Below are 24496 nucleotides of genomic sequence, written 5' to 3'. Positions count from 1 at the left end.
AACTTGAGTGTTTAGCAACCAGAGTACATAGACAATAACTTATTTTATGGAGCTTTAGAGTAATTTACTTTAATCTAATGATCTTTGTTTATGAACATAGTTTTCTATTTTGTGATATTGCTCATTAAATTTTATCTTGTTTTCTAAAATGCAGGTTTTAATGTGTTGTTGTTTTTTTAATGTCTTAAACACATGTTGGTACCCTACCTTCCTTTGAAGAAACTTATAAAATTTGTGTTTCTTTTTGAGTGGATTGAGGAAGACTCCTGCAACCCTCAATAAAAGTTGTTAAAGGAGAGTGAGAGGGCTAAGTATGTTAACGTAGGTATCTTCCCTTTTTACTAACATGCTTTCCATAGACGCAGCAGAGTAGCCTGAGAGCTGCCAATTTCACTTAATTCAGGAACATGCTGCAACTTGCTATCATTTTTATTAAGGGAAGTGAAGTTTCAGAAAGGTTTTTGATGTTTTATAAAAATTAACATTAAAAGAATGACTGTGGCATAATATGATCCCATGCCTAATTAGCTACAGTATATTAAAAAGTTCTGCAAAACAACAGAAACACTATTTAACTACTGTCTATGATGGACTTCAGTTCCATCTTGTATTTAGGTATGAACGGTGCTTCTAAATGAGAGTGAAGACAATAGTCAAAGGAGAAGGAAGTATTTTTCAATCAGGTTTCATAGGCTTTGGAAGTGAGGAGAGAGCTCATAAGCTAGGCTAACATTAACAGGGAAATCTCAATAGAAAGACATAGGCCAAGAAAGAAAAGGAGAAGGCATTATTTCTTCTGGACTATATTCAGGTAGTACATTGAAAATGATACATTGTTTCTAGGGGTAAGCCAAACAATTAATTAAAATGAATTTAAGCATCTCTTTAATTTTTTAAAATAGTTTTTTCCCCTAGTTATATGGAAAGACAATTTTTAGCTTTCATTTTTGCAGATTTTTCTCTCTCACTCTCCTCTTCTCTTCCTCAAATTGTAAGCAATTTGATACAGGTTATACATGTGCAATCATAAGCGTGTCTTTTAAGTAATTGTTTTGGAAACATGAACAAAAGTGTTACCAACTTTATTTCAGGTTTTTACTTCTATCTGTAAGGGCTCTATAAATGTACTGGGAGTTAACATTTCTAAGATCATGAGATTTTAAAGCTAGAAGAAATTTTAAAGATCACCTGAACCAGAAGTACTGGGCAAGGGGCCTGGCTTTGTGGTCCAGGGACTCTCTTGAGTGCAGCAGCAACTAGATTAAAATAGGAATTGGGAAATATTTGGCAAAATAAATAAAGTAAAACATAGATAAAATGTAAAGAGAATTTGAAAAGTTCTAGAAAATTTAATGTTACAAATGCTGGGGTTTTATCCCTTGTAAAGTTCCCTTTAAAATAAAAATGCAAAGGACTGAGATTGCTGGGTATTTTTTTTGGTCTTTGTACCACCCTTCCCCTCCCCTTGGTTCCCTGCCCCCAAACCTCCAAGCTAGCAAAGTGCCTCTCACTTAGTAATGTCTTAAACATGGTTGAAGTTAAACAAAGGACTTTGGTTTGTCTTTAAAATATCAGTATTTTGGATAAATAGCCATCTACATATAATGAAAAATCTTCATACTTCATTATAAACTGCTATATTCCAATCTCTTGTGGAATAGTCAAAAACTCACCAGCATCATATAAAATTTAATCTTATGTTCTGAGCAGTAGCTGAAGAAATATAAAACCAATACGATAACTAAAATTTTATTTTTTTCATTGAAGGTCTTACCCATCGCATGAGATTTTTTTAGACTAGAGTGGTTGTGATAAAAAAAAATGCTTTATAAACCTTAAATCATTGTGCAAAATGTGAGTTGTGACTGTTATTATAGACCCAGCCTAATTTCTTTCAGGTTTTGAGTGTCTGGCACAGATTTTGAAAGGTTGAGGTTGAAACTTATTGCTGTCATGTGACTTCAGGTAGGAACCAATTCTGTGTTTCAGTTTTATCATCTATAAAGTGAGGAGGTTGGCCTGTGATGGCTATAGTGCCTTACAGCTCAAAATCTATGATCTATGCCGCAGGTTTTAGGCAATTTAAAGAACAAAGCAGGGTATAACAATGAGGACTTAGTTTTAGGTTCATCTATATGAATTTGGAAACTAGATGAATCCCCAAAATGTGGTCAGCTTTGGAAATGTCAGGGAATTAAAGAGAAACATAGGAAGTCAAGGCTTTTTCATATTCAAATTTATCTAGACCATTCTAATTTTAAGAAGTAATTTATGTTGTTAGAGGGTGGCCTTTGGACTAATTTTGGCCTATTTTTTTAAGCAATGAAATCTGTCAATTTCAACACAGGATCAATTAATCTATAAATTAGTAAGGATTTATTAAGTGCCTTCTGAGTGCCAGGCATTGTGCTAAGTGGCAGGGATACCAAGTCAAAAGTAAAACAATCCGTGCCCTCAAGGAGCTGACATTATCTAATGCAAAGCTTCCTGAATGGACATAGCCCAGTACTAACCATGATTCTGACTAGCCAGGGCAAATCAATGGGACCATATGGGAGGTCTCATATAGTTTTATACCAGTTCTCTGTATGCCTTACGGCATAGAACTCTATTCCACATGGCTGTCAATCTGGCATGTTTCTCATACAGTAAGAACTTAATTTAAAAAAAAAATTAAAAAAAACCCCAAATCCACACAATTCTGATGCAAAGTTACAACTAGTAAAATAATTAATACGATATGACTGTAGAACATTTTACAAATAGAAAATGTTTAATAATGGTGCGAAGCTTTATAGGGTGAGAGCTTAAATTTTGGCATGGGATGACAGGACTCCCCTGTAGGAGGCTTTAGCTTGTTCTTGTTGCTGTTGGCACTGAGTGCCTGCCCACCCAGAATGGTAGAATGAAATGGATTAAAATCATGTTGATTTCTCTTTACCATACATACTGTTTAAATTGCAGGGAAGTCTTTGGGAAAGGGCAGCTACAGACATACAGATCCTTTAATGGAGACAAAAGACAGAACGTTAGGGCAACGAAAATAAAATTTGAAAAAGGAGACAATGAAAGTAGTGAGGGAGAGGTTTAATAACTTAAATGGGGTTGAGATTTCTTCAGGCATCTTTTTGAAAGAACAGCAAAAAATATTAAGCACCTACTGTTTGCAGAGTGCTGTGAGAGATTTAAAGTTGAGGCAAGACCTGATCACTGTCTTCAAGGAACTTGAGAATCTAGAAGAGAGATAAGACATTGATAACTAACTATAATACACAATGTTACATGATAATCACATTAACCATTTACGAAACAAAGTGCTACCTGAGATCTGAGAAGGAAGGTTGTTACCAATTAGAGCACTAAGGGAGTAAGAGGTAGCATTTGAGTTTTGCTTTAAAAGGATTGGTAGAATAAAGGAAAATCATTTCAGGCATAAGGAATTGACTGAGAAAATGCTTGGCGGTGGGAAACCCAGTCTATATTGCAGAGCAAAGAGGTATCCAGTTTTGCTGGAAGTTAGATTATAGAGAGGGGAGCAATAAGAGACTGGAAAAGTAGAATGGATCAGATTGTAGAGAGTTTTGAATGACAGGCAGAGAAGTTTGAACTTTTTTGGGCAATAGGGAGCCACTAAACATTTTTGGTCAAAGAAGTAACAATCAGATTTATATGTAAGAAAGATTATTCTGGTAGCAGTACTTCTGATGAATGAGTAGCAGGGAGCAGTAAAGAGGAGGTGAGAAGACTTTTATGTACACTATTGCAGCAGTCCATTTGGGTGATTATGAGGACTTGTACTGGTGGTAGTGGTAGCAAGAAAAGAGGAGATGGATGCTACAGCTATTGCCAGAATGAATTTAAGAGGACTTGGGAACTGATTAGACTGAAGAAGTAAGGAAAGAGAAAACATTTAAAGATGCCCCCAAATTTATGAATGTGGGAAACTCAGTGGATGGTAGAAACAGTGAAATTTGAAACTGAAAGGTAATGAACTTGTCTTTGGGCATGTATTTGGGGTGCTGAGGGCATATCTAGGTAGAGGTAACCAGTAGACAGTTGAAGATGCAAGGTCTGAAATTTGGAAGAGAGGTCAGGGCTGGACAGATAGATTTGGAACTCATCTGCAGAGAGATTATAGTGAATGCCATGGAAATGAATGAGATTGTGGGGCAACAAGAGCAGAGAACCACATTGAGAGTTGAGAAGATCAGGAGCCAGAGGAGTAGTTAAAAAGATAGGAGGAGAACCAGGAAAGTCTGATATCTTTATAGTCAGTGGAGGAGAGAGTATCAGAATATCCAGTCAGATGGAGTAGTCAGTCATGTCAAAAGCTCCAGAGAGGTCAAAAAGGTGAGGATTGGGAAAAGACCATTTGATTTGATGATTAGAAGATCACTGGTAAACTCTGAGAACTTGATTACCAGGTTTTTGAGGAGCTAGTGGGCTAGTGAGTAGATGGTGCATTAGCTGTAAATGCTTTTTAAAAGAGGTTTAGCAATGGAGGCAGGTAGAGAGAAATATGACTGTAGGTGGAAGGGGAAGGGTGGTTGTGGATCAAGGAAAAACTTTTAGGGTTGGAGAGACCTGAACATGTTTTGTAGGCAGATGGCAGGAAGGAACAAGAACATGAAGGAGGCAGGAGGGAATGGGCTCAAAGACTGAAGTAAAGGGATTAGACATAGTGAGAAGCAAGGATTTCTCTTCCGTAACCAAGAAGAAAGAGAGTATGAGTAATAATGCTGAGAAGTTATGAGCAGTGGAGGAGGAAAGCTGAGAGAGGTCACATCAGACAGCTTCAGTCTTTTCTGTGAAGCAAGATGCTAGGTTAGCTCCTGTAAATGTGAGTAAGGATTGTTGTTTGCCCTTTCCTCTCGAAGAGGACCATGACATCAGGAAGAAGATGCCATGACTTGCAAATGAATTGGATTTAAATGAGGGAGGCTCACTTTCTCCTCCAGAGCCATCTGGGTTCAGTGGCAAGCTATAGATCAGAACGACTGGAGATGGCCCCTGAATAGGGATATAGTTGTGGATGAGAGGAGGTGGGGAAAAAAGAGTTTATGATAATTATTAAAGGGAATGAAGTAAGGAATTGATAGGGGTAGAAGGATTGCCAAGGAGCAGCAAAAGCCTGACTGAAGTTGTGAATTTGTGGTGGACAAATTCAGCTGGACAAAATTCGTAGTGGATACTGCTTACTTAGTCTATTATTCTAAGAAGTTCAATAGGCATTTATTTAATAGATACTGATGAATCAAACTGGAAGCTTGTTGAAAAATAGTGTACAAAAGACAAAAGCCATTTCAAGTACAGGAAGAGTGGTCATGATGAATTGTGGGTTTCCTAACTTAAAACTACTGTATTGTATTATTAGCTGAAATGCAAAAATATAATTTATTTCTCAAGTTCTAGATTTCATTTCTTTGTGTCATGAAGATGATATAAATTTCTGAGCCCCACCCTAGCCAAAACAACTCTAATGTTAGAGTCCTGTGAAGTTTGGTTCTGCTGACCCTGAGGATATTATAAACATAGCAATCTTTGTGGGAAAAAAAATTCTTTTGAAATAAATAAAAGGAAGCACAAGAGTAGAATTCTTTATAGCTCAGCAAAATGAACTATTTCTTTAAAAAGGCTTTAACTTGCTATTCAAAACTGAAGCCTGATTTTTTTTTCCTATTAGTAGGTAAGAAATAATGTATAATCACTCCCTTTGGATTTTTTTTGAATTTTTAAAAATAATGTATCAATGAAATCCAGTCTGAACTCAGGCTATATGAAGGTATCTCAAAAATCTAGAATTCAGGCTGATTTACTTTCATCAAATAGCCCCCACCCTACCTTAGTCCTAATGAGCCAAAAGTGAATTGCAAATAGTTTTTACAGTAGGTTAAAAAAAATCCTGTCTTCCTGACTGTATTTTCATCAGAATAGATCTAATCCAGGTGTAATAGAAAATATCATATATATATAATATATATACATATAATATATGTATCTTGGGGCAAAATACCTCTATACTATAGATTTCACTCAATCTAGTGGTCAAGTGGAGTTCTTTAACTTTTTTTCTCTTTTCTTTTGAGGGGGGAAGGCAGGGCAATTGGGGTTAAGTGACTTGCCCAAGGTCACACAGCTAGTAACTGTCAAATGTCTGAGGCTGGATTTGAACTCAGGTCCTCCTGACTCCACGGCCAGTACTCTACTCACTGTGCCACTTAGCTTCCCCAAGTTCTTTAACTGTTAAAGTGGATCTTGGGAAGGTAATATATTCATTTACTTTTCTTGGTCCCCTTTGATGCTTGTTCTAAAGCAAACAGTTTCCTTAATCAACATTTTCACAAGTATAACATATGTTCTGGGCTAGTATCCCAACTCCCATTCACTGGCAGGTCTGTTCCCCAGAGCAGCAGTTGGCTATGTCCCTTTATGGCTCTAATGGTAGCCCTAAGTGTTTAGGGGTGTCATTTTTAGTGTTGTAGCTCACAAACCTCCACTTAGCCAGATGATCACTTTTTAGAAACAGGTATTTAGCCTGGTGGCATAGTCAGTATTGAGGGTCCCCCCAAAAGCCTGTAACCTACTCTCTCACCAGTACACACAGATTGCAGAGCAAAGAGGGGCTCAGTGTTAGGGCACATGTGACAGCTCCTGAAAGACCTTTTGCTGGAGCCCTCAGGATGTTCCTCTGGGGTATGTTTCAGCTTTTCTGCTGGGATCTTTGTAGAACCTTGAATCTGTTTTTCCTTATTGGATCAGCCCGTCCTGAGCTCCTGATGTAGACCCTGCAATTGGCCATTCTTGCTAGGATGCTGATATTGAGTCAAAATCTTCCTGATCCTTTGAAATGAACCAGGTCCTTCTCCAACCAAGAGGGGGCTTGACTGAAATCAAGGCCAGCATTCTTCCCCTCCCCGTTCTCGTCGCAAGCAGTTCTTTCTCTGGGGCTTGGCTTTTCTCTCTTCTCCACTTCCCAACTGGTTATGAACTGGTTCACTGTGTTATAGGCAACCTTATAAGTTTCCTCAAGCAGTTCAGACGTACTTCCTATGCAGTGTCACTCCAGTTCAGCCAATGGTTCTGAAAAAAATATCTAAATTGATCAGGACTTGTCTCACTTAGTTGAAAGCTTTGTTCACACCTATGATAGAGTGTTGACAGAAGTATGAGGGCATAATATCTTGTCATTTACTTTAAGTAGGGTAGGGTCATTGATTGAGTGACTCAATTGACACCCCCCTCACACACACACACACAAGTAAGAGGAAGGATAAGAACTCTGTTACTGCCTCCAACTGGGAATTAGTTGCTATCAGGTCAGTTATTTTAGTACCAGCTTCTTTCCATAAAACCAACAGTTATAGAACAGGAGCCAGCGCTACCAAGGAAATGGGTCAGGAAGAGAATGACTTGCTACAAGTAGTAATTGGATGTCCTGAGTTGAGTGAAGTAGAGGAAGAGAAGCACACATGTAGCCACGACTGAGAAAGTGACAGTCTCACTCAATGTAGAACAAAATCTCTCTTTGGGATTATGAAACCTACTCCCCACTATTGAATGTACCCAAGTAGCCCAATGGATGAATCTGATTGATAAATTCCACTCTTGGAATTAGTAGGAATTTGGGGGGAGGTAAATATATTTTAGTGGAAAGAGCCCTGTACCTGGAGTTAAAGACTTGTGTGGGAATCCCAGCTCCCTCTCCTTAACTGTGTCACCCACGTCAGCCTGTCTCCTCATCTGTAAAATGGTGATAATATTTCTATGATGTGCCTCACAGGATCACTTTAGGCAATGTGTTTTACAAATCTTAAAACTAGAAATGGGAATTTTATTTTTTTCTCACTTTTTATTTTTTTATTTTCTCACTGTTTTATTTTTTTCCAATTACATGTAAAGATAGTTTTCAACATTCACTTTTAAAAGATTTTGAGTCTCAAATTTTTTTCTCCCTCCTTTTTTCCCTCCCCAGGATGGCAAGCAATCTGATATAGGAGATACGTGTACAGTCACTTTAAACATTTCCATAAGAAATGTGAATTTTAAAAAGTTATTCTTGTTATAATCTGGTCAATAAAGTAAAATCAGGGATATTTCAGGGGGCCAGTTTTGTTGTTGGTGGTGGTTGCTTTTAACAAACCCTCATGTAAATCCTTTAGACCAAAGTACACTATATAGTTGACAAATGCCTCTGGGCATCTTCTGTAGCCTCAGACAATGCCATGGAGTTGTTTAAATAGCTTTGTTTAAATAATACAGAAAAGTTGAATTTAATACTCTTTAAAACAGAAAAAACACTAAGGATGAGGTTGAAGTAGAATGAATAAATGGAACTTGAGCACTCTAAAGAAAGATCATTGGACTTCTATTGACAGTAGTCTAAATCAGACTAAGGTAAATAATGGCATTTGACAGGGCTCCAATGCTTTTTGTGAAATCTTTTATCAGCTTTTTAGAAGCCTAGCTGCTAGGCTATTAAAATTCAGAAGAAAAATGTTACCTTTATCATAAAGTAACAATTACAATTGAACAAGTCATTGTTTTGGGCATGGACTTGGGTGAAACCGTGGACCTGTTTCTGCATTCTTGGAGAGTTCTGCTCTCCATAGTGTGTGTGTGTGTGTGTGTGTGTGTGTGTGTGTGTGTGTGTGTGTGTGTGTGTGTTTTACATGAGTGGTATAGAAATCTCCAGCTTTCAATTTCTCCAGCTGTCAATTCGCTATCACTCAAACAAAGCCCAAACTACTAACATTGGCAGGTCCTACAAATAATTCCATTACTAGCCAAAGGTTAACCATTGTGTTCTTTCTCATCTATGTAAAAATATCTGTGGGATATTGGGTATTTCTTATTCAGTAATGATCCAATAATCATACTATTCTAATACTTGCATGTTTCATAGGTGAGATTTTTCCCCTTATATTTCTCATGCCATCTTCAAAATACCAAAATAAGATTGAAGTGGATATATTCTAATTTTTGGTCTGGACCTTTCCTTTCGTTGGTACAAGGAACTCATAATGAGGAACATCCATTCCCTACCCCCACCCCCATGCCACTCGGAGTTGTCTGGGGCCCTGAGAGGTAGGTGACTTGCCCAGAATCACAGATCATAGGCCAACTTGAGAGGGATGGGTGTTGAACCCATAGTGTTCCTGATTCCTAAGTAGTTCTCTATCCGCTAGACTGTCTTTATTCTAGGGATAGAACTGTGATATCATCAGTATAAGGAACTCTGAGATCTTTGCTTCTTGTATTCTCAGAGAGTTGCCTTGAGCCCTGAGACTAAGGGACACCAGTGGTCACACAGATAGTATGTGTCAAAAGGGGGATTTGAACCTGTCTTCCTGGCATTTAGGTCACCCAGTAGATAGGACATAAGACTTGGAGTTGGGGAGAACTGAGTTCAAATCCTAGTTCAGGCACTTGCTATATGACCCTGGACAAGTCCCTTAACCTTTTTGTGCCTTCTATACTCATCTGTAAAATGGGAATAACCATCACACCTATGTCACCAGTTAACAGGTAAAGGAAGTGCTTTGCAAACCTTAAAGTACTGTATAAATGCTAACTATTCCCAGCCTGGAGGCCAGCTTTTTATCCATACTTGTTCATTTTATGGGTGTGAGAATGGAAGTACTGAGTGATATATAATCATAAGATTTAGTATTAGAAGAGACTTTAAGGATCTTCCATTTTCATTTTACATATGAAAAACTGAGGCCAGAGAGGATGAGAGATTTGCCCAAAGTTGCACAGGTGATAGGTAAAAGAGTCAGGGTTTGAACCCAGGCCTTCTGACTCCAAATCTCTTGCTTTTGCTTGCGTAATCAATGGTAGAAGCAGAACTAGAACTCATGCCTCTTGACTCCTAGCTTAATGATCTTTCCACTGGGCATTGTTGCCAGCTCTTACTGCTTTGCCAGATTCTTTGTAGCCTCTGTGATTTGATTGTATCACAGTTAGTCAGCTGATTCTCATCTTTCCCAAGGACAATTAAAGCCTGGGTAATTCTTTTTAGTCACTGAAGCTGAATGAGATGCTAAGGGATTAAATTTGTTTCTTTTTCTAGGTAAAGTATATACTTCTACTCTCTCCCTGTATATTTTGTAGAGTTGACAATTTTTTAAGGTGTAGATAGTAAGAGTTTTAAAAAATGTTTATATGAGCTAGTTATGGTAAGATCAGTAATACAGAATAAAAACACGATAGACAGTTATTTCACATATGCTTTGATATTCTAAATGTAACATATATTTAATAAAATAACTTTCTGGCTAGCTAGGCATAACTAAACTTTACCTTACATCTCCCAAGCAGCTATATAATGCTAGCTATTCAAAAAATAATAGAGGAACTTTTAGTAGTGTTACTTAAAGGAAACCTGGACCAATTTAGGGAGCCATCTAATGTCCCTTGGGCTGGGAAAAGCCTTCGTGAGCATGTTTGAATCTGCTGGTTCCACGGAATAATTAGACGGTGACTGGATAAAGAGAAATTGGCCTGGAACCTCTTTTCCCTGGTGTTTCTGCCCAGGTTGGTGAATAGAGTGGACCCTCTGAGAGCAGTCACGTGGTATAGGTGTCCAATGGAAGACTGTTGCTGGGGAATGATGGAGTATACTATATTGTAGTGATCCTCAAGAGAGTAAAAGCCTCAAGGGGGTGGGTAGCTAACTATGCTTTTGCAGTCATGTCAACACTTGCCATTCTTCACAGGATTCAGCAATTTTGTGATTCCATCTGCACACTTCCCACTCCCTGTCCTTCTTTCCCATATCTTTCTCTTCCATCATTATTAGTGTCACGTTAACAAGCGTTCTAAGATAGTAAAAAGTTTGTTGTACAAACTGTGCATCCAAAGGGAAATTTGCATGGTGATGCCTGATCAAGCATTAAGGTTATCATCTGACTCAAGAGCACCCAAAAAATCAACCAAGAACTGGTCCACATAAAGATGTAAGGGCAGAAAGCTAGAAATTTTCCCCCAGTCGAAGATATTAAGGAAGTGTCTAATGAGTAGTCATGCCGTGTGGTAGGACATCTGTCCCTAAGGGGACTTTGGGGTCCCAGAGGTCTGTCCAAAAGGAAATCAAATGGACTAATCTAATCAAATGGGAAAGCAAGGTGTTCTTATAGGTTTAAATAGATAGCAATATTTCAGTGTTCAACGCCTTCTAGATAACCTCAGCTTCTTCATCTGTAAAGTGAAGGTAATGCCTGCACTACAATGTTGTGTGAATAAAGTGTATTGTAAACCTTAAAGCCAATTAACAAAGTTCAGGTTATGGAGAGCTTTAAATACCAATCGGGGAAGTTTATATCTGAGCCTGGAGGTACCAGGAAGGCCCTGGAGCACTTTGCCAGTGTTTTCCTGCTGAGTGGTCTGGCCTAATGCTGCTGTAGTGCAGGCGCATCTCATTTTAGACAATAAAAATATACTGAGAAACATAGGCATAGGCAGCCAAGTTGTGAGATGGATAAAACAAACAGGCCTGGAGTTCAAATTCGACCTCAGGCACTTACCAGCTGCGTGACCCTGGGCAAGTCACTTAACCTCTGTCTGCTTCAGTTTCTTCATGTATAAAGTAGAGACAGCAATAGCACCTAACTAATTCCCAGGGTTGTTGTGATGATCATAAGAGGTAATAATGGTAAAGAGCTTAGCTCAGTGCCCAGCACATAAAAATCACTATAAAAATTTTGGCTGTTATTATTAGATACAAATCAAATTGTGTTTTAACAAGCATTGTTGGGAGCTTGCTACTTAAAATAATTCTATGTGTGTCATTTTCAAACAAAATGTAGAATTCTATTGCAAAGTGAATTGCCACCTAATCTAGCTTCTGTAGAAATCATTGTTTTTAGCCACAGTATCACTTTATTTAAGGTAAGACATAGCTACAAAGTATTTTCTGTGGTTCCTGGCAACCTTTTATCTTTCTTAAAGGTTTACGTTGTCATTGTATCTTTGACATTTGTCCTAAACTCAATACACTAGGTAGATGAAATACGATTAACATGATCTAAAACTATATATTTGTTCTATATCTATAGCATTTAATACATATTTGACGGTTCATTTGGAGAAACAATATTCAATTACTTCTAATGACTTTAAAAGATTTTAAATTAAGAGTTTTGAAAGGTAATTTTTTTTTGTATCAATTACTTTTTAAAGTCTTGGATAGCAAGAATTTAAGACTTCTGCTCTTGTTTGGAAAATTAAAGTAAAATTAGTAGCTATGAAATTCAATTTAAAACCCCATCCAAGGCCACATAGGAGAAGAGAGCAGATTAATAAGACTTTGATGAACTATCTACTTTACATATTCCAAACTTAATTTTGTTCTACCTTGTTAACTTCTCGCTGGACAAAACAAGTCAAGTGCATTCAACTAAATTCACAAGGCACATGTGTCCTGGACCAATGAGCTCATTACTAGAGCAAGCATCGAGCAGAACTAATAGGATGAGGTGTATGGCCAGGGTGGGGGAGGGAGGGGAGGCGAAACTGGAATGAGGAGTTTGAAATGCTGGCCATAGGCCTTCAGCGTGCCAGTTTTTTCACCTCTCAGCAAGGACATCTCAATTAACACCTTCCTTCACTGTCCATTTTACATCAGGCTTTACCTTTCACCTTTCCTTGCCCCCAACTATTCTTGTCTTCTGGTTTTTCTGAGGAAAAAAAATAATTAAAACTAGGAAGAACCCTTTTTTAGATGTAAAGATAAAGATTTGATTTGTGATATATCTGTTATTATGTTGTGTGTGATGACAGGTGTGGGAGAGAAGCATCAGGTTATTTTACGTCTTTGGGACTTGAACCAGGAATCCAGTTACCTTTTCAATCTTATGAAAATTGCAGAAAATAAAATTAATATTTTCAAAACTTATTAGTGCTGTATTTGGGATTGGAGTTTCTTTCCCAATTTCAAAGATTACATTTTCATTGTAATTTCAAGATTCCTTTCTGAGGTTACAAAGTACAGTTAATAAAAAAAGATATAATCTGGTCTGCCTTGCTTCATATTTTCTTCAACTAGTCAGCTTCCCTTGATGCGTATTCTTTTGTTGTTACTGTTGTTGTCCTTGTTATGTGTTCCCCACATGCAGGCCTCAGTATCATTGTACCTTAAGTTTGTGCTCACTCTTTGTGTCCAAGGACTCTGCATGTTTTGGAGAAAGTGCTCTGTAGACCTGGGAAGGAAATGCTTTGTAACTATGATACGTATTCTTCTCTGGATTTTAGTCTTCTAAGAGACCCCAGGGCAAGAGGAGGAATGTTTCCAATTAAAAGGCTGTTGGTTCCACTCTTGGAACCCTATTTAAATTCAAAAGGTTTATTACTGTTGTGTCCTGTGTTGTTTACCCACAGGTATTTTAACTTCCAAATGCACATCAGGAAGTACCTGATGGAAGGTAAATACTTCCTAAAACAGATTCTAAGCCAAAATTATAAAAGTGGTCTAGGTCAGTCTTTAGTACCAAGTCAGGCGTTACCTTACCCCCTGCTTTGACCAAGTACCCATATTCTGTCCCCTCTTTGTCCAACCATCCCTCATCCCACCTGAGACATCTAATCTATCCATATAGTATTCACCATTAGCCATTGTACTAGCTTCTTAGCCCCACAAGACTGCTAAGACTCTGCTATGTCTCACCTTCTTCCCTGTCCATTGAAACTTAACTAGTTGATACTTAAGGTATCTCATTCCTCTAGTCCTCTATTATGACAAATAATTGATGTGATAAACTATCCACTCATAAGCTACTGATTTGCAATTTCTCCTTGGTCATACTATCACCTCCAATTGGGTTAATTTCATATCTATTCCGATTAACTCTTGTATCTATATCTTCTGTATATGGAGAGAGAAGCACATCACCTCTCTCCCTTCATTCCCTAGGACAAATGCATTTCATTAGTGCCCCCGGTTTGTTTTGGTATCAGTGGAGTAACTCTTAATGATGGAAATTTCAGAATGGTGGGGGAGTCATCTGAGGATAGCTGGCTGGAGCCTAGTCTTAAGTCATACCTCCTAGGCAGCCATCTACTTAATGCTTAGGGCTGAGTTGGGTTTGGAATGAGAACAAGAAATTGTCCCATCAACATCACAAGTCTTGAAACTCAAAAGCAGTAATATGATTTAACGAGCATTTATTAAGCAATTGCTATGTTCTAGTCACTACAGATACAAAGATGAAAATAAAACAGCCCCTGCCCTAAGTAGCTTACATTTTACCGGAGGTAAATGCAACATGTTGTTTCAACAATCCGGCTAGCAGCTGTTGTGGGGGGTGAAAGACCAACACAAGCCCAACAACAAGAATGCTACTAGCACGCTGCAAAAGCACAGGTTCTCTTGATCTGCTTTAATAAGGAAAGCAATGTTAAGGGGTTGACAAGCTTACTCTAATTCAGCATACAAATATCACTCTCTAAGTTCAGGGGAAAAAACCAGCACCATGAACTTCAGAGCAAAATACAAACAAAGTACAAACATCGACAGACAGACCTTGTCTGATTCAAATCCCAATACATAGTTACCAGAGTTTAACAAAGTCTCAGCATCTGGGTTTACGAGCTGGAGGGCTTTTTAGCTACAGCTGCCGGGAGTCTCCACACGCCACCAAGAGTAAGAGCCCTGGGCAAATGGCTCTGTCTTCTCTTCTTAAAGCATTTCAGACATCATCAAACATCACCTGAATGACCAGAACTTAGGCTCCTATGACTGGCTCTGGAGTTAGCACCTCCCCTTAGTTAGCCCCACCTTGGGCTCCACCTTAGTTACCAATCCACACCCACATAGGTTTTACACCTAATAGGGATTTGGGTCTGGGGCTTAGCACCTAGTAACACTCGATAAAATACACTGAATTAACAAAAGCCAAACTCTTCAAGGGCACTTGGTTGAACTAAGTACTAAGAGCCCATTTTGCTTACCAACACACATGTACACATAAGTAAATGTGCAGAATTATATGAAACAATGTCAGAAGGAAGCAAGCCTCACTTGATGGGGTTGGGGAAGGAATATATCCAGAAGTGATGTAATCTAAAAATAACAGTCATCAATAAAACAACAACAACAAAAAACTTGAAACAATTTCCTTAAACTGATCTTCATAAGAGGCAGCTCCTGAACTGTGTTCGAAGGAAGCTAGGGATTTTAAGAGTCAGAGGGAATACATCCCAGGCATGGGACACTACCTCTGCAAAGTCAGGAGATAAAAAATCACATATGGGAGACAGCTAGCCAGCCAGCTTGACCCATGCACTAAAGAGAGTGATACGAAATAATAGGCAGGAGCCATTTTCTAGAGGACTTTAAATGCTATGCTTAAGTCTGTGTCTGCCGGTGTATCTGTGTTTTGTCCTGGAGATAGTGGGAAACCAATGAAGATTTTTGGATATAGGTGTTACATGGAGAGTTCTGTGATTTTGAAATATCAATTCAGTAACTGTATGGAGGATGGATCAGGGAAGGGAGAGATTGGAAGCAAGGAGACCATTTAAAAGGCTACTAAAGTAGTCCAAGTAAGAGGTAATGAGGTCTTGACAATGTAGAAACTTTAAGTGAACAGAAGACTGCAATATTATGGAGGTAGAACAGATGAGACTTGGCAACTAATGGTGGAAGAAGAGGGGAGAGAAAAACAGCTAGGATGGCTCCAAGGTTGTGAACCTGAAAGACTGAAAAGATGCAGGTATCCTTAGTAGAAATAGAAAGGTTTGGGAAAAGGATGAGTTGGGGGGAAATACGGTGGGGTTCTGTTTTAAACACATGGAGTTGAGAGGTCTACAGACATCTAGATGGATATATCCAGTGGGCAACTGGTAATGTCAGAATGGAATTCAGGAGAGGTATTAACATTGGATATATAGATATAATATTTATCTGTGTTAGATATGATCATTAAACCAGTGGGAACTGGTGAGAAGACCGAAGAGAAATTGTATGGAGAAAAGAAAGCAAAAAAAATTTAAAAATCTTTAAGAAAGAAAAGAAAGCCCAAGACTGAGCCTTGGGGCCCTAGGTACCTAAGTAGAAGGGGATTAAAAAATACACCATTGTCCCCACTGCTTGCAGAACTCTTGAATGTGATCAGCAACTAAGCAAGACTTTTGATGAGGAATGAGAATATTACATTTTCAAGACACACGGTAGTCATGTGATTCCTCTTTTTAGTGCCAAGGACAAATGTAGCCCCAGAGTCTCACACTTGTGGACCACTGCTTTTTGTTCTGTTTGTTGGCTCCTGTCTTGTATCCCTGTCTCTTTCCTCAGAGGATCTTGATTCACCATTACTCAGTGTTCATAACCTCTCCTTAGGAGTTGAAGAGTGGTAGAGAGAAAGCAAGCACTGGGCAGACTTTAAAGAGCTTTCTAAACGCCAGTCATTCTCCTTCCTCCCCATTTTCATCTACACACAAACTGAGCATAGTTTTTATCTTTATTGAGTTATAGACAGAATTGAGACTGAGACTTAAAGAAGATTCCCTTTTATATGGAAAGAAAAAGCCAGATTAACAGTGCATTGCCCGAACTTTGCTTAGTTCACCTAGCTAGTTTGATCAGATCAGGAAGGGAAAAAAGGAAGTTCTTAAATTGTCAACTGTTAGAATCACATCATGTGATTTTTTAAAGTTTCACAGAGGGTTAGTAGAGAGATGGTCAATTTCGGAGGTGCAGTCAGCTTTGAACTCCACTAACTCTAAACAGACCACTCTATTTGCACCAAACAGCAGCACATAGAACAAGGTTCAAGCTGGATTCCTACAGGAGGGGAAAAAGAAAGACAAGCTTCTTTTTACATGTCTTCTTTGGAAAACATCATGGTAAAGAGAGAAACAGTAATTTCTTTTCCTGACAGCAATTCCTTTTTTTCTAAACTTCCGTGGAGACGTAGCTCATTTTTACTGCCATAGAGTTTCCATATATTCTCAACAGTAGCTTTTCTTTTTTTTTTAAACACAGAACACAAATAATTATCCTGGGGTTGTGTCTTCTTATCAACAGCTTGCATATTTATTTACACCATTTAATTTGAGATTTCCTTTCTCCTCCACAAATAATTCCTTTTATATAGATATAGTTAAGTATTTATAACAAGTCTTTTTCTTGAGAAGCCTACTTCTTCAGGCAGGGGCTGTTTTTGCCTCTTTGTATCTCTAGCACTTAGTGCAATGCCTGACACATTGTAAATGTTTGTTGACGGACTGACCCCAAGACTATTCAAAGACGGGGGGGGGGGGGGGGGGGGGGGGGGGTTGTGAAAGGAGATGAGGGAATAAGCATAGGTATAGCCTCTGCTATGCTTCATACACTGTGCTAAGCACTTTACAAATATCTTATTGATGAGGTGAAGTGCCTTGATTTCTTTGTACTGAAAGAATAGGTTGTTGCTATAGCCTTCCCACCTAACACCTGAACCTGAGGCCTGGAGGCCACATGTGGCCCTCTAGGTCCTCAAGTTCGGCCCTTTGAATCAAAACTTCACAGAACAAATCTCCTTAATAAAAGGATTTGTTCTGTAAGACTTGGACTCAGTCAAAAGGCTGCACCCAAGGACCTAGAAGGCCATATGTGGCATCAAGGTTGCAGGTTCCCCACCCCTGCCCTAGACACCGGGCTTTTCAGTGTTGAGTGTTCTTTGTAGGGGAACAGGGCAAGTGGGTGTTCCAGACAGAGATAAGGAAAAGAAGAAAGTTTTTCTAAAGCTCAAGAATTAAGAACATGATTCTGTTTTACTGTATTTGTATACAGGCTGCTGGCTGCTTCAAAGCAAAGAAAGGCATGAATCTGACTGCTGAAAGATGCTTAGAAAATTTTTAATGTGTGCAGCAAAAATCAAACAAGAAGTAATAATTTTCTTGGAAGAGCTCATTGTTGGTTATTAATATGTTTTTAGCATTGTTGTTGTTCAGTGATTTTAGTCACGTCCTACTCTCTCTGACCCTAATCTTGGGGTTTTCTTTGGTAAAGCGGTTGGAGTGGTTTGCCGTTTCCTTCTCCCACTCATTTTATAGATAAGGAAATTGGGGCAAACAGGCTTAAGTGACTGGCCCAGGATCACGCAGCTAGTAAGTGTTTGAGGCTAGATTCAAACTCATCTTCCTGATTCCAGGCCTGGGGTTTCATCCACTGTGCCACCTAGCTGCCATTTATAGCATTATCTATCAATTAGTAACTTATTTACTAATCTGATCACCTTTGTGTACTATGCCATTGCCTTTGTTCACCTCTCTAAACCTATTCCATCCACACTTCTTAAAATCCTGTCAGTCCTTCCGGACCCATTTCAAATGCTGTCTCCTTTGCAAAATGTTCCCTGGTACTCCTGTCTTCTCTAACACCTCATAGCATGTTGTTTGTATCTCTCTCATGGCAATTATTTTATTCTTTCTTATACTGCAGGTATTTCTGTATTTGTTTTATCCCTTTTACTAGATCATAAGCTCCTTGAAGGGAGAGGTATTAAATCTTATCCATCTTTGAATCTCTCCGCAGCATCTGCTTTGTACAGTGTAGATGGCCAATAAATATTCTTTGACTTGGACTGAATCAGAATTCCTCTTAAATAGTAACAATTTACCACCATTCTCCATTTATGAGGAAAACACAAGTATATAAAATAGGGTACATAAACCTATTTTTATTCTTAGTATTTATTACTGTTTTCCTAACAGTGAATAGAGTATTGGGCCTGGAGTCAGGAAGACTCCTCTTCCTAAATTCAAATCTAGCCTCAGACACTTACTAGCTGTGTGACTCTGGGCAAGTCCCTTAACTCTGTTGGCCTCAGTTTCCTAATCTATAAAAGGAGTTGGAGAGGGAATGGAAAACCACTCCAGTATCTTTGCCAAGAAAACCCCAAATGGGGTCATGAAGACTTGGACCTGACTGAACAACAAAGATCATAATTTCCTAATTTCTGCTGTAGTCTCTCTTCTCCCTCTAAGATATTAATCAAATCTTTTAGACTGGAATTGTACCACAGAGAGGGAAGTTGTTGACATGAAGAAAAAGAGCACCGAATTTGGAGTAAAACAACTTCAGTTCTTGTCATAGCACTGCCATGTGTTCCTGGACAAATCATTTAGCCCCAGTGTACCTCAGTTGGCTCATTCCTGAAAGAGGTACAACAACATGTGAGCCATTTAATTCTCAGGATTGTAGGGAGGAAAACCACTTTGTAAATTGTAAAGTATTATCTAAATATAAACTATTTCTTTAAAAATTACTTATTTTGAGAAGAGAGAAACTGAGCTAGAGCCAAAGACCTGGCAAGAAAATGGTTAGTGTAGTGGTAATCATAATTTTGTGACTCCGGAGTCACATTTGCAATGACTGTTAAAAAAAAAACCCAAACCTACCTGATAAATGCAAGCCTGATCCACTCTAGTATTTTGTGACATTCCAATATAGAAATCTGGGGTCTTAAAGAGAAAGTTCAATGTGCAGTTTGAGAGTCATGATCTAAATGTCACTGGGTAGCACTGCCAGAAACTGTCCCTGGGCTGCCCACCAGTGGCCCCTAAGATACAGCTTGGTGATCACTGCTTGCTCAGAGTACACAGGACCTAACTGTATAACTTGGAGAGTGGGTGGTGCTCTTAACAGAAGAGCTTCTGGGAATTTCCTACTGCTTAGAAAGTAGGGTTTCAGATGGGAAATAATTAAACCAGAAAAGACAAAGTCTGTGTCTGGGTAACTGTGCTCTGCTCTGGTACCCTCAAGAGAAAGGCTTAGTGGGAGTGGGAGCTGGTCTTGATTACTAAGAGTTTTTAAATTTGATGCTGTTTTCTTGGGGAGGTGAAATCTTTGGATAATCAGCAGCTTTTAGGATATTGTTAAGTGGAGTTCATCTGGGCTTCACAATGAACAATTCAGTTGAATTCAGTAAATATGTATTAAGTGCCTACTGTATCATACATGATTCTGAGCTAAATGCTGGGGATACAGAGAAAAAAAATGATTCCTGCCCTCAAGGAGCTTACATTCTCCTGAGAAGATTTAAAATGAGTCCAGATTAATAAGTACAAGATATTTTGAGGAGGGAGAAAGCACTAAGAATGGAGAGGGAGAGGACTGGGAATAAGAAGAATAACATCTTAAAGGAGAAGTAGAGATGAGAAAGGAGTCCATTCCAGGCTTGGAGAAGTGACTGCAAAGGGCATGTTAGAAGGGAAATGGGGGAGGCAGGGATGGTAGGGGCATGGCTTGTAGTCCAGTTTGGTCAGAAACCATATTGCATCAGCAGTGATAGAAAATAATCTCACTTTAAAAAATCTAGGTTGTTGTTTCTTGAAAAACAAGGATGGATTAAACATTTTTGTAGCAGGAAGAAGCGCTAAGAGGGAGAGTGGGGGATGAATAAAACAATGAATCCTAGAAATGAAAAATGATAAAGGGGTTGATTTCTATGAAATATCTATGAAAAGTTAGTGACTCAGATGATCATCTATAATCAAATCCAGCTAATTCTAAGCATGAAGCACTGATTTGAAAACAAAACAGTGTAACTTTTTCCGAAGTCCCGAATTTTAGGTTCTTTTTTATTAATGCTTTATCAAAAGATGATCATAAGACAGTGTAGAAGTTTCCTCCTATTACTTTACTAAATAAAGAAGGGAAGTCATTCTTGATACACTGTGACAAAGTGGGCTCATGTCCCTTGATAATGGTGTTGCTGGAAGATGTTAAAAAATATATGCCTTGCTTGACTGCTTTTCTTTTGAGGCTACAGTGGTAGAAATTAAGAGTGATTTCAACTGGCTAAGAGAAAGCTGATATATTACCTGTTAAGTGAGTATGGCTACAGAGAGTTGGCAAAGAACCAAGCACTGCCCCTTAAGCTTTGTTTTGTTTTTATGGCCATTGGGCAAACAAACATCAGACATTTGAATAAGCATGTATACTGTCTTCTGAATTGTGACCACTTCCCTGTCGCTAACCATCAGAAAGTTGTTGTTTGTCCTTCATTCTCAAAGAGGACCATGACATCAGGGAAGTGATGCAGTTGGATTTAAGTGAGGGAGGGCCATGCAAAGTCACCAGCCTCACTGGCTCCTCTGGAGTCATCTGGGTCCAGTGGGAAGATATAGATCAGGACAACTGGAGATGGTCCCCAACCATCAGAAAGGCCCTCTGCTTGATGGCAGAAAAGTTGTAGGAGCATAGACATGGGGTTGGGAGGCGACCTCAAAGCCATCCAGGCCAATCTTCCTCCTCCCCTCCCCCCCTAACCATTTTACAGGTGAGGGAAATAAAGCCTAAGGAGATCAGGTGACTTGCCCACGGTTCTACAAGTAGTAAGGGCAGTGAGGTGCTGTGGTGGATAGAGTGCTGGCCCGAAGTCATAAAGCCTCATCTTCCCAAATTCGAATCTGACTTCAGACACTCACTAGCTGTATGACCCTGGGCAAGTCACCTAACCCTGTTTGCCTCATCTGTAAAATAAACCGGGGGAGGAAATGGCAAGAGTCAGACACAGCAAAAATGACTGAACCACAACATACACATAGTAAACATCAGAGGAAGAGTTTGAACTCGGGTCTTCTGACTCCAGAACCAGTGCTCTTTCTGCTGTACCCCTCCCAGGGGTAATAGTGATGGACAGAGTGCTGGGACTTGGGGTCTAAGAATTCGGGTGTTGTTACTTCCCAGCCTTCTGACCTAGAGCAAGTGTCTTAAACTCTGCTCCCTCATCTGTAAAATGAAGATGTTAGATTGACTAACCTGAAAGGTCCCTTCCTTTTCTAAATCTTATAAAAGTATTTCAACTGCCCTTCTGAACTCTAATTTGTTAGAGGAGGACACCTCTCCAGGCAGGCTAACGATGCACACCAGCACAATATCCATTAACTTGATGTCTAAACTAATGATTCCAACCCCCAAATTAATATTGCCACATTCCACCACACAAGGCAACCGAGTACTGAGATCTTCTAGCTGCCCAGGGTGCTTCAGATGTGCTTATTTGTTTGATTTTTGGAGAGGCAGGAGGCCTGAAGATCAAGAGGAAGCCCCCAGCACTTACTAGGACCTCACCAAGACCTTTTTCTCCCAACCAAAGTAGCTTTATTGTTTTTATGGCTTAAAGTTTTTATTGTTGATATGGCTTAAAATATTGCCCTTCCAAGGGCTTTTGCATTTTAATAGGCCTTTAACAAAATTCATCTTTTTGTTTTGTTTTGTTTTTTTGTCAGGGCAATTGGGGTTAAGTGACTTGCCCAAGGTCACACGTGTCCAACCTAGCTGCCCCAAAATTCATCTTTAGATGGTACTGCATTGATGTTTTTGCTCAGGAGCTTTCTTGGTTTCCCTGAAATCATACCACACCCGCACGTTGCCAGGCCTGTGTTAAAGTTCCAGCTGGCCCCGGGAAAAGTTTTAATTAACCGTTTTTTTAAAGTCTGTGACTAAGTAGTGGTAGACTGCTCTCTTTAACCTTCTGCCACCTCCCCTTCCTAAAGCAGGACAGACTTCCAGCACAGCATTTCTCAGACTAACTCAGCCACAGAACAGAGTTCAATGACAACAGCTGATAGCAATAAGTACGATTTGTATAGCCCTTCATAATTGCAAAGTGTTTCGTATGCCTTATCTCATCAGCTAGCTTCTCCTAACAGCTCTGTGAGGTATTTCTATTTTTTATTATTTCTATTATTATTATTTCTATTTTCCAGATGAGGAAACTGAAGTGGGGAGAAATGAAGTGATTTCCCCAGGGTCACACAGTTAGCCTAGTGATAGAGCTGGCCTTCAGACTCCTTCCAGTTCTTTCCATTATACCACCCTGCCTCTCACTATACTTTGCTATCATTTGGGATTAAGATTGAGTTAGAATGTAATCTTTTTTAATCTTCTTGTAATGGCAAGCAAAGTGGGACGTTTTGCTGTTTTTCTTTTGGAATGCATCTCAGCACTAAGGCAATCAAATGCCTTTGATTGAGTCTTGCCTTTGTTTCAATCAAGAATTTTTGATTGAATCAAGAGTCTCTGATGCCCTGCTTGAGTCACAAGAAAGCCTAAGTCACATGAGTTTGAGTCACGTGGTTGGGACACCCTCTGACCCTGAAGAAGTGTATATATACTCTGAGGTTAGCATTTTGCAGGGGGGCTCACTCATTGGAAGAGTATTCCTGTGACTCGGCGAGACCAGACTCTAGGTTAAGGAGCCCCACCCCCAGCTTTGAAAACCCAGATGTTTGTGCTTCTCTTTGGTAATTATGTATGTATTGCTATGGACAGACAGAAGCCCTGTCTGCTGATTTGTGTTATTTGCTCTGTTTATATAATTTCTGCTTGTAATTTCTGTTTGTGTTTTCTCTGAAGTTCAGGGTGCTGACTTTTCCCCCTGAACTAAGTGAATAATATATGTATGTTCAATTAAAGTGAGATTGTAAACCCCTTAAAGTTGCTTTCCTTGGAAAAGCAGATCAAAGAACCTGTGCCAGCAGCCCTCCTGTGTGCTGGTGTTGTTGGTCTTACACCTCCACAGCAGCTGCTAGCAGCATTGTTGTTACACTTATCCAGTGCCATTTCTTAATCCATCTTCTCCAGAACCATTGACATTTTTTTGTGATGGTTGAAGAGATTCCATAAGAAAATTTCAGTGTTTTCTCTCTGAAATATTAAATATGGAATTACATGCCTATGTAATTACATATGAAATTTGTGGGTATAAAAATAGGCTTAGTTTCCTCCATTTTTCTCACCAAATTTCCCAAATCTCTGAATCTCAGAGTTACCCCAGACCTCACTCCCAAGCATCTATGGAGTCCATTATTATAAATTCAATCCCAAAACTGTTCTGGGGCCTAGAAGGGAAATGCTGTGCTGGAAGTCTGTCCTGCTTTAGGAAGAGGAGGTAGCAGTAGGTTAAAGGGAAAAGTCCACCTCTACTCAGCCAACAACTTCGCTGCTTAATTACAAGCCTTTTACAGAAAAGCCAATATAACTTTAAGCCAGAATGGTTGATTGCACATGTGGTGTGACTTAAGGAAAGCAGAACAAATCTCCCCTCACAAGATGACTGGTCTCTGAAATGCCATCTCTAAAGATGAGTTCTTTTGATCTAAGCCCTGTTAAAGTGCAATTACCCATGGAAAAAGTAACATTTTAAACTTAAATTTTAGTATCAATGAGTTTATCAAATTATTTATTTAGAGCAGTTTTTGCTAGGGGAGAGAGAGCATGGGAACATGAGCTCCTGAAAAGGTGGGGAGGGGGAAGCACCCCATCAAGACCTAGAAAGAAGAGGCTTGGGTAGGAGACCTTGTCTTTTCTTACTTCCTTGTTTTGTCTAGTACAGGGCCTGGATTAGCCCACAGCAGTCAAGACTGACAATACAAAATATGAAAAAGAGCCATCCACATTAAAATGTGACACTTAAAAGGGTGGTTTCACAAAAGAATGATCACACTAATGGCCATTTAACTGCAATACTGAAAATTAAGTTTGCCCTGATTTTTGAAGCAACTAGTA

At 39.1% G+C, this 24496-nt stretch overlaps 1 protein-coding gene across 3 annotated transcripts in view; it reads left to right on the top strand.

Moving 5' to 3' along the window:
- KCTD1 (potassium channel tetramerization domain containing 1) overlaps window positions 1–24496 on the top strand; it is a 123325-nt gene that overhangs the window by 14550 nt on the left and 84279 nt on the right. Inside the window, exon 1 of one of the 3 annotated variants that reach the window (XM_036741393.1) lies at window positions 16793–16842. The exons of the other annotated variants lie outside the window; for them this stretch is intronic. Within the exon in view, the coding sequence (XP_036597288.1) occupies window positions 16819–16842 (24 nt within the window). The 5' untranslated portion in view covers window positions 16793–16818. Of the gene's footprint in view, window positions 1–16792; window positions 16843–24496 lie in introns of those variants that run through there. 3 annotated transcript variants of the gene reach the window in all.

Source organism: Trichosurus vulpecula, chromosome 1, assembly GCF_011100635.1.
Source record: "Trichosurus vulpecula isolate mTriVul1 chromosome 1, mTriVul1.pri, whole genome shotgun sequence".
NCBI classification, from domain to species: Eukaryota; Metazoa; Chordata; class Mammalia; order Diprotodontia; family Phalangeridae; genus Trichosurus; species Trichosurus vulpecula.
Note: the sequence above shows the minus strand (reverse complement) of the source record. Positions and strands in the feature narration are given on the sequence as shown.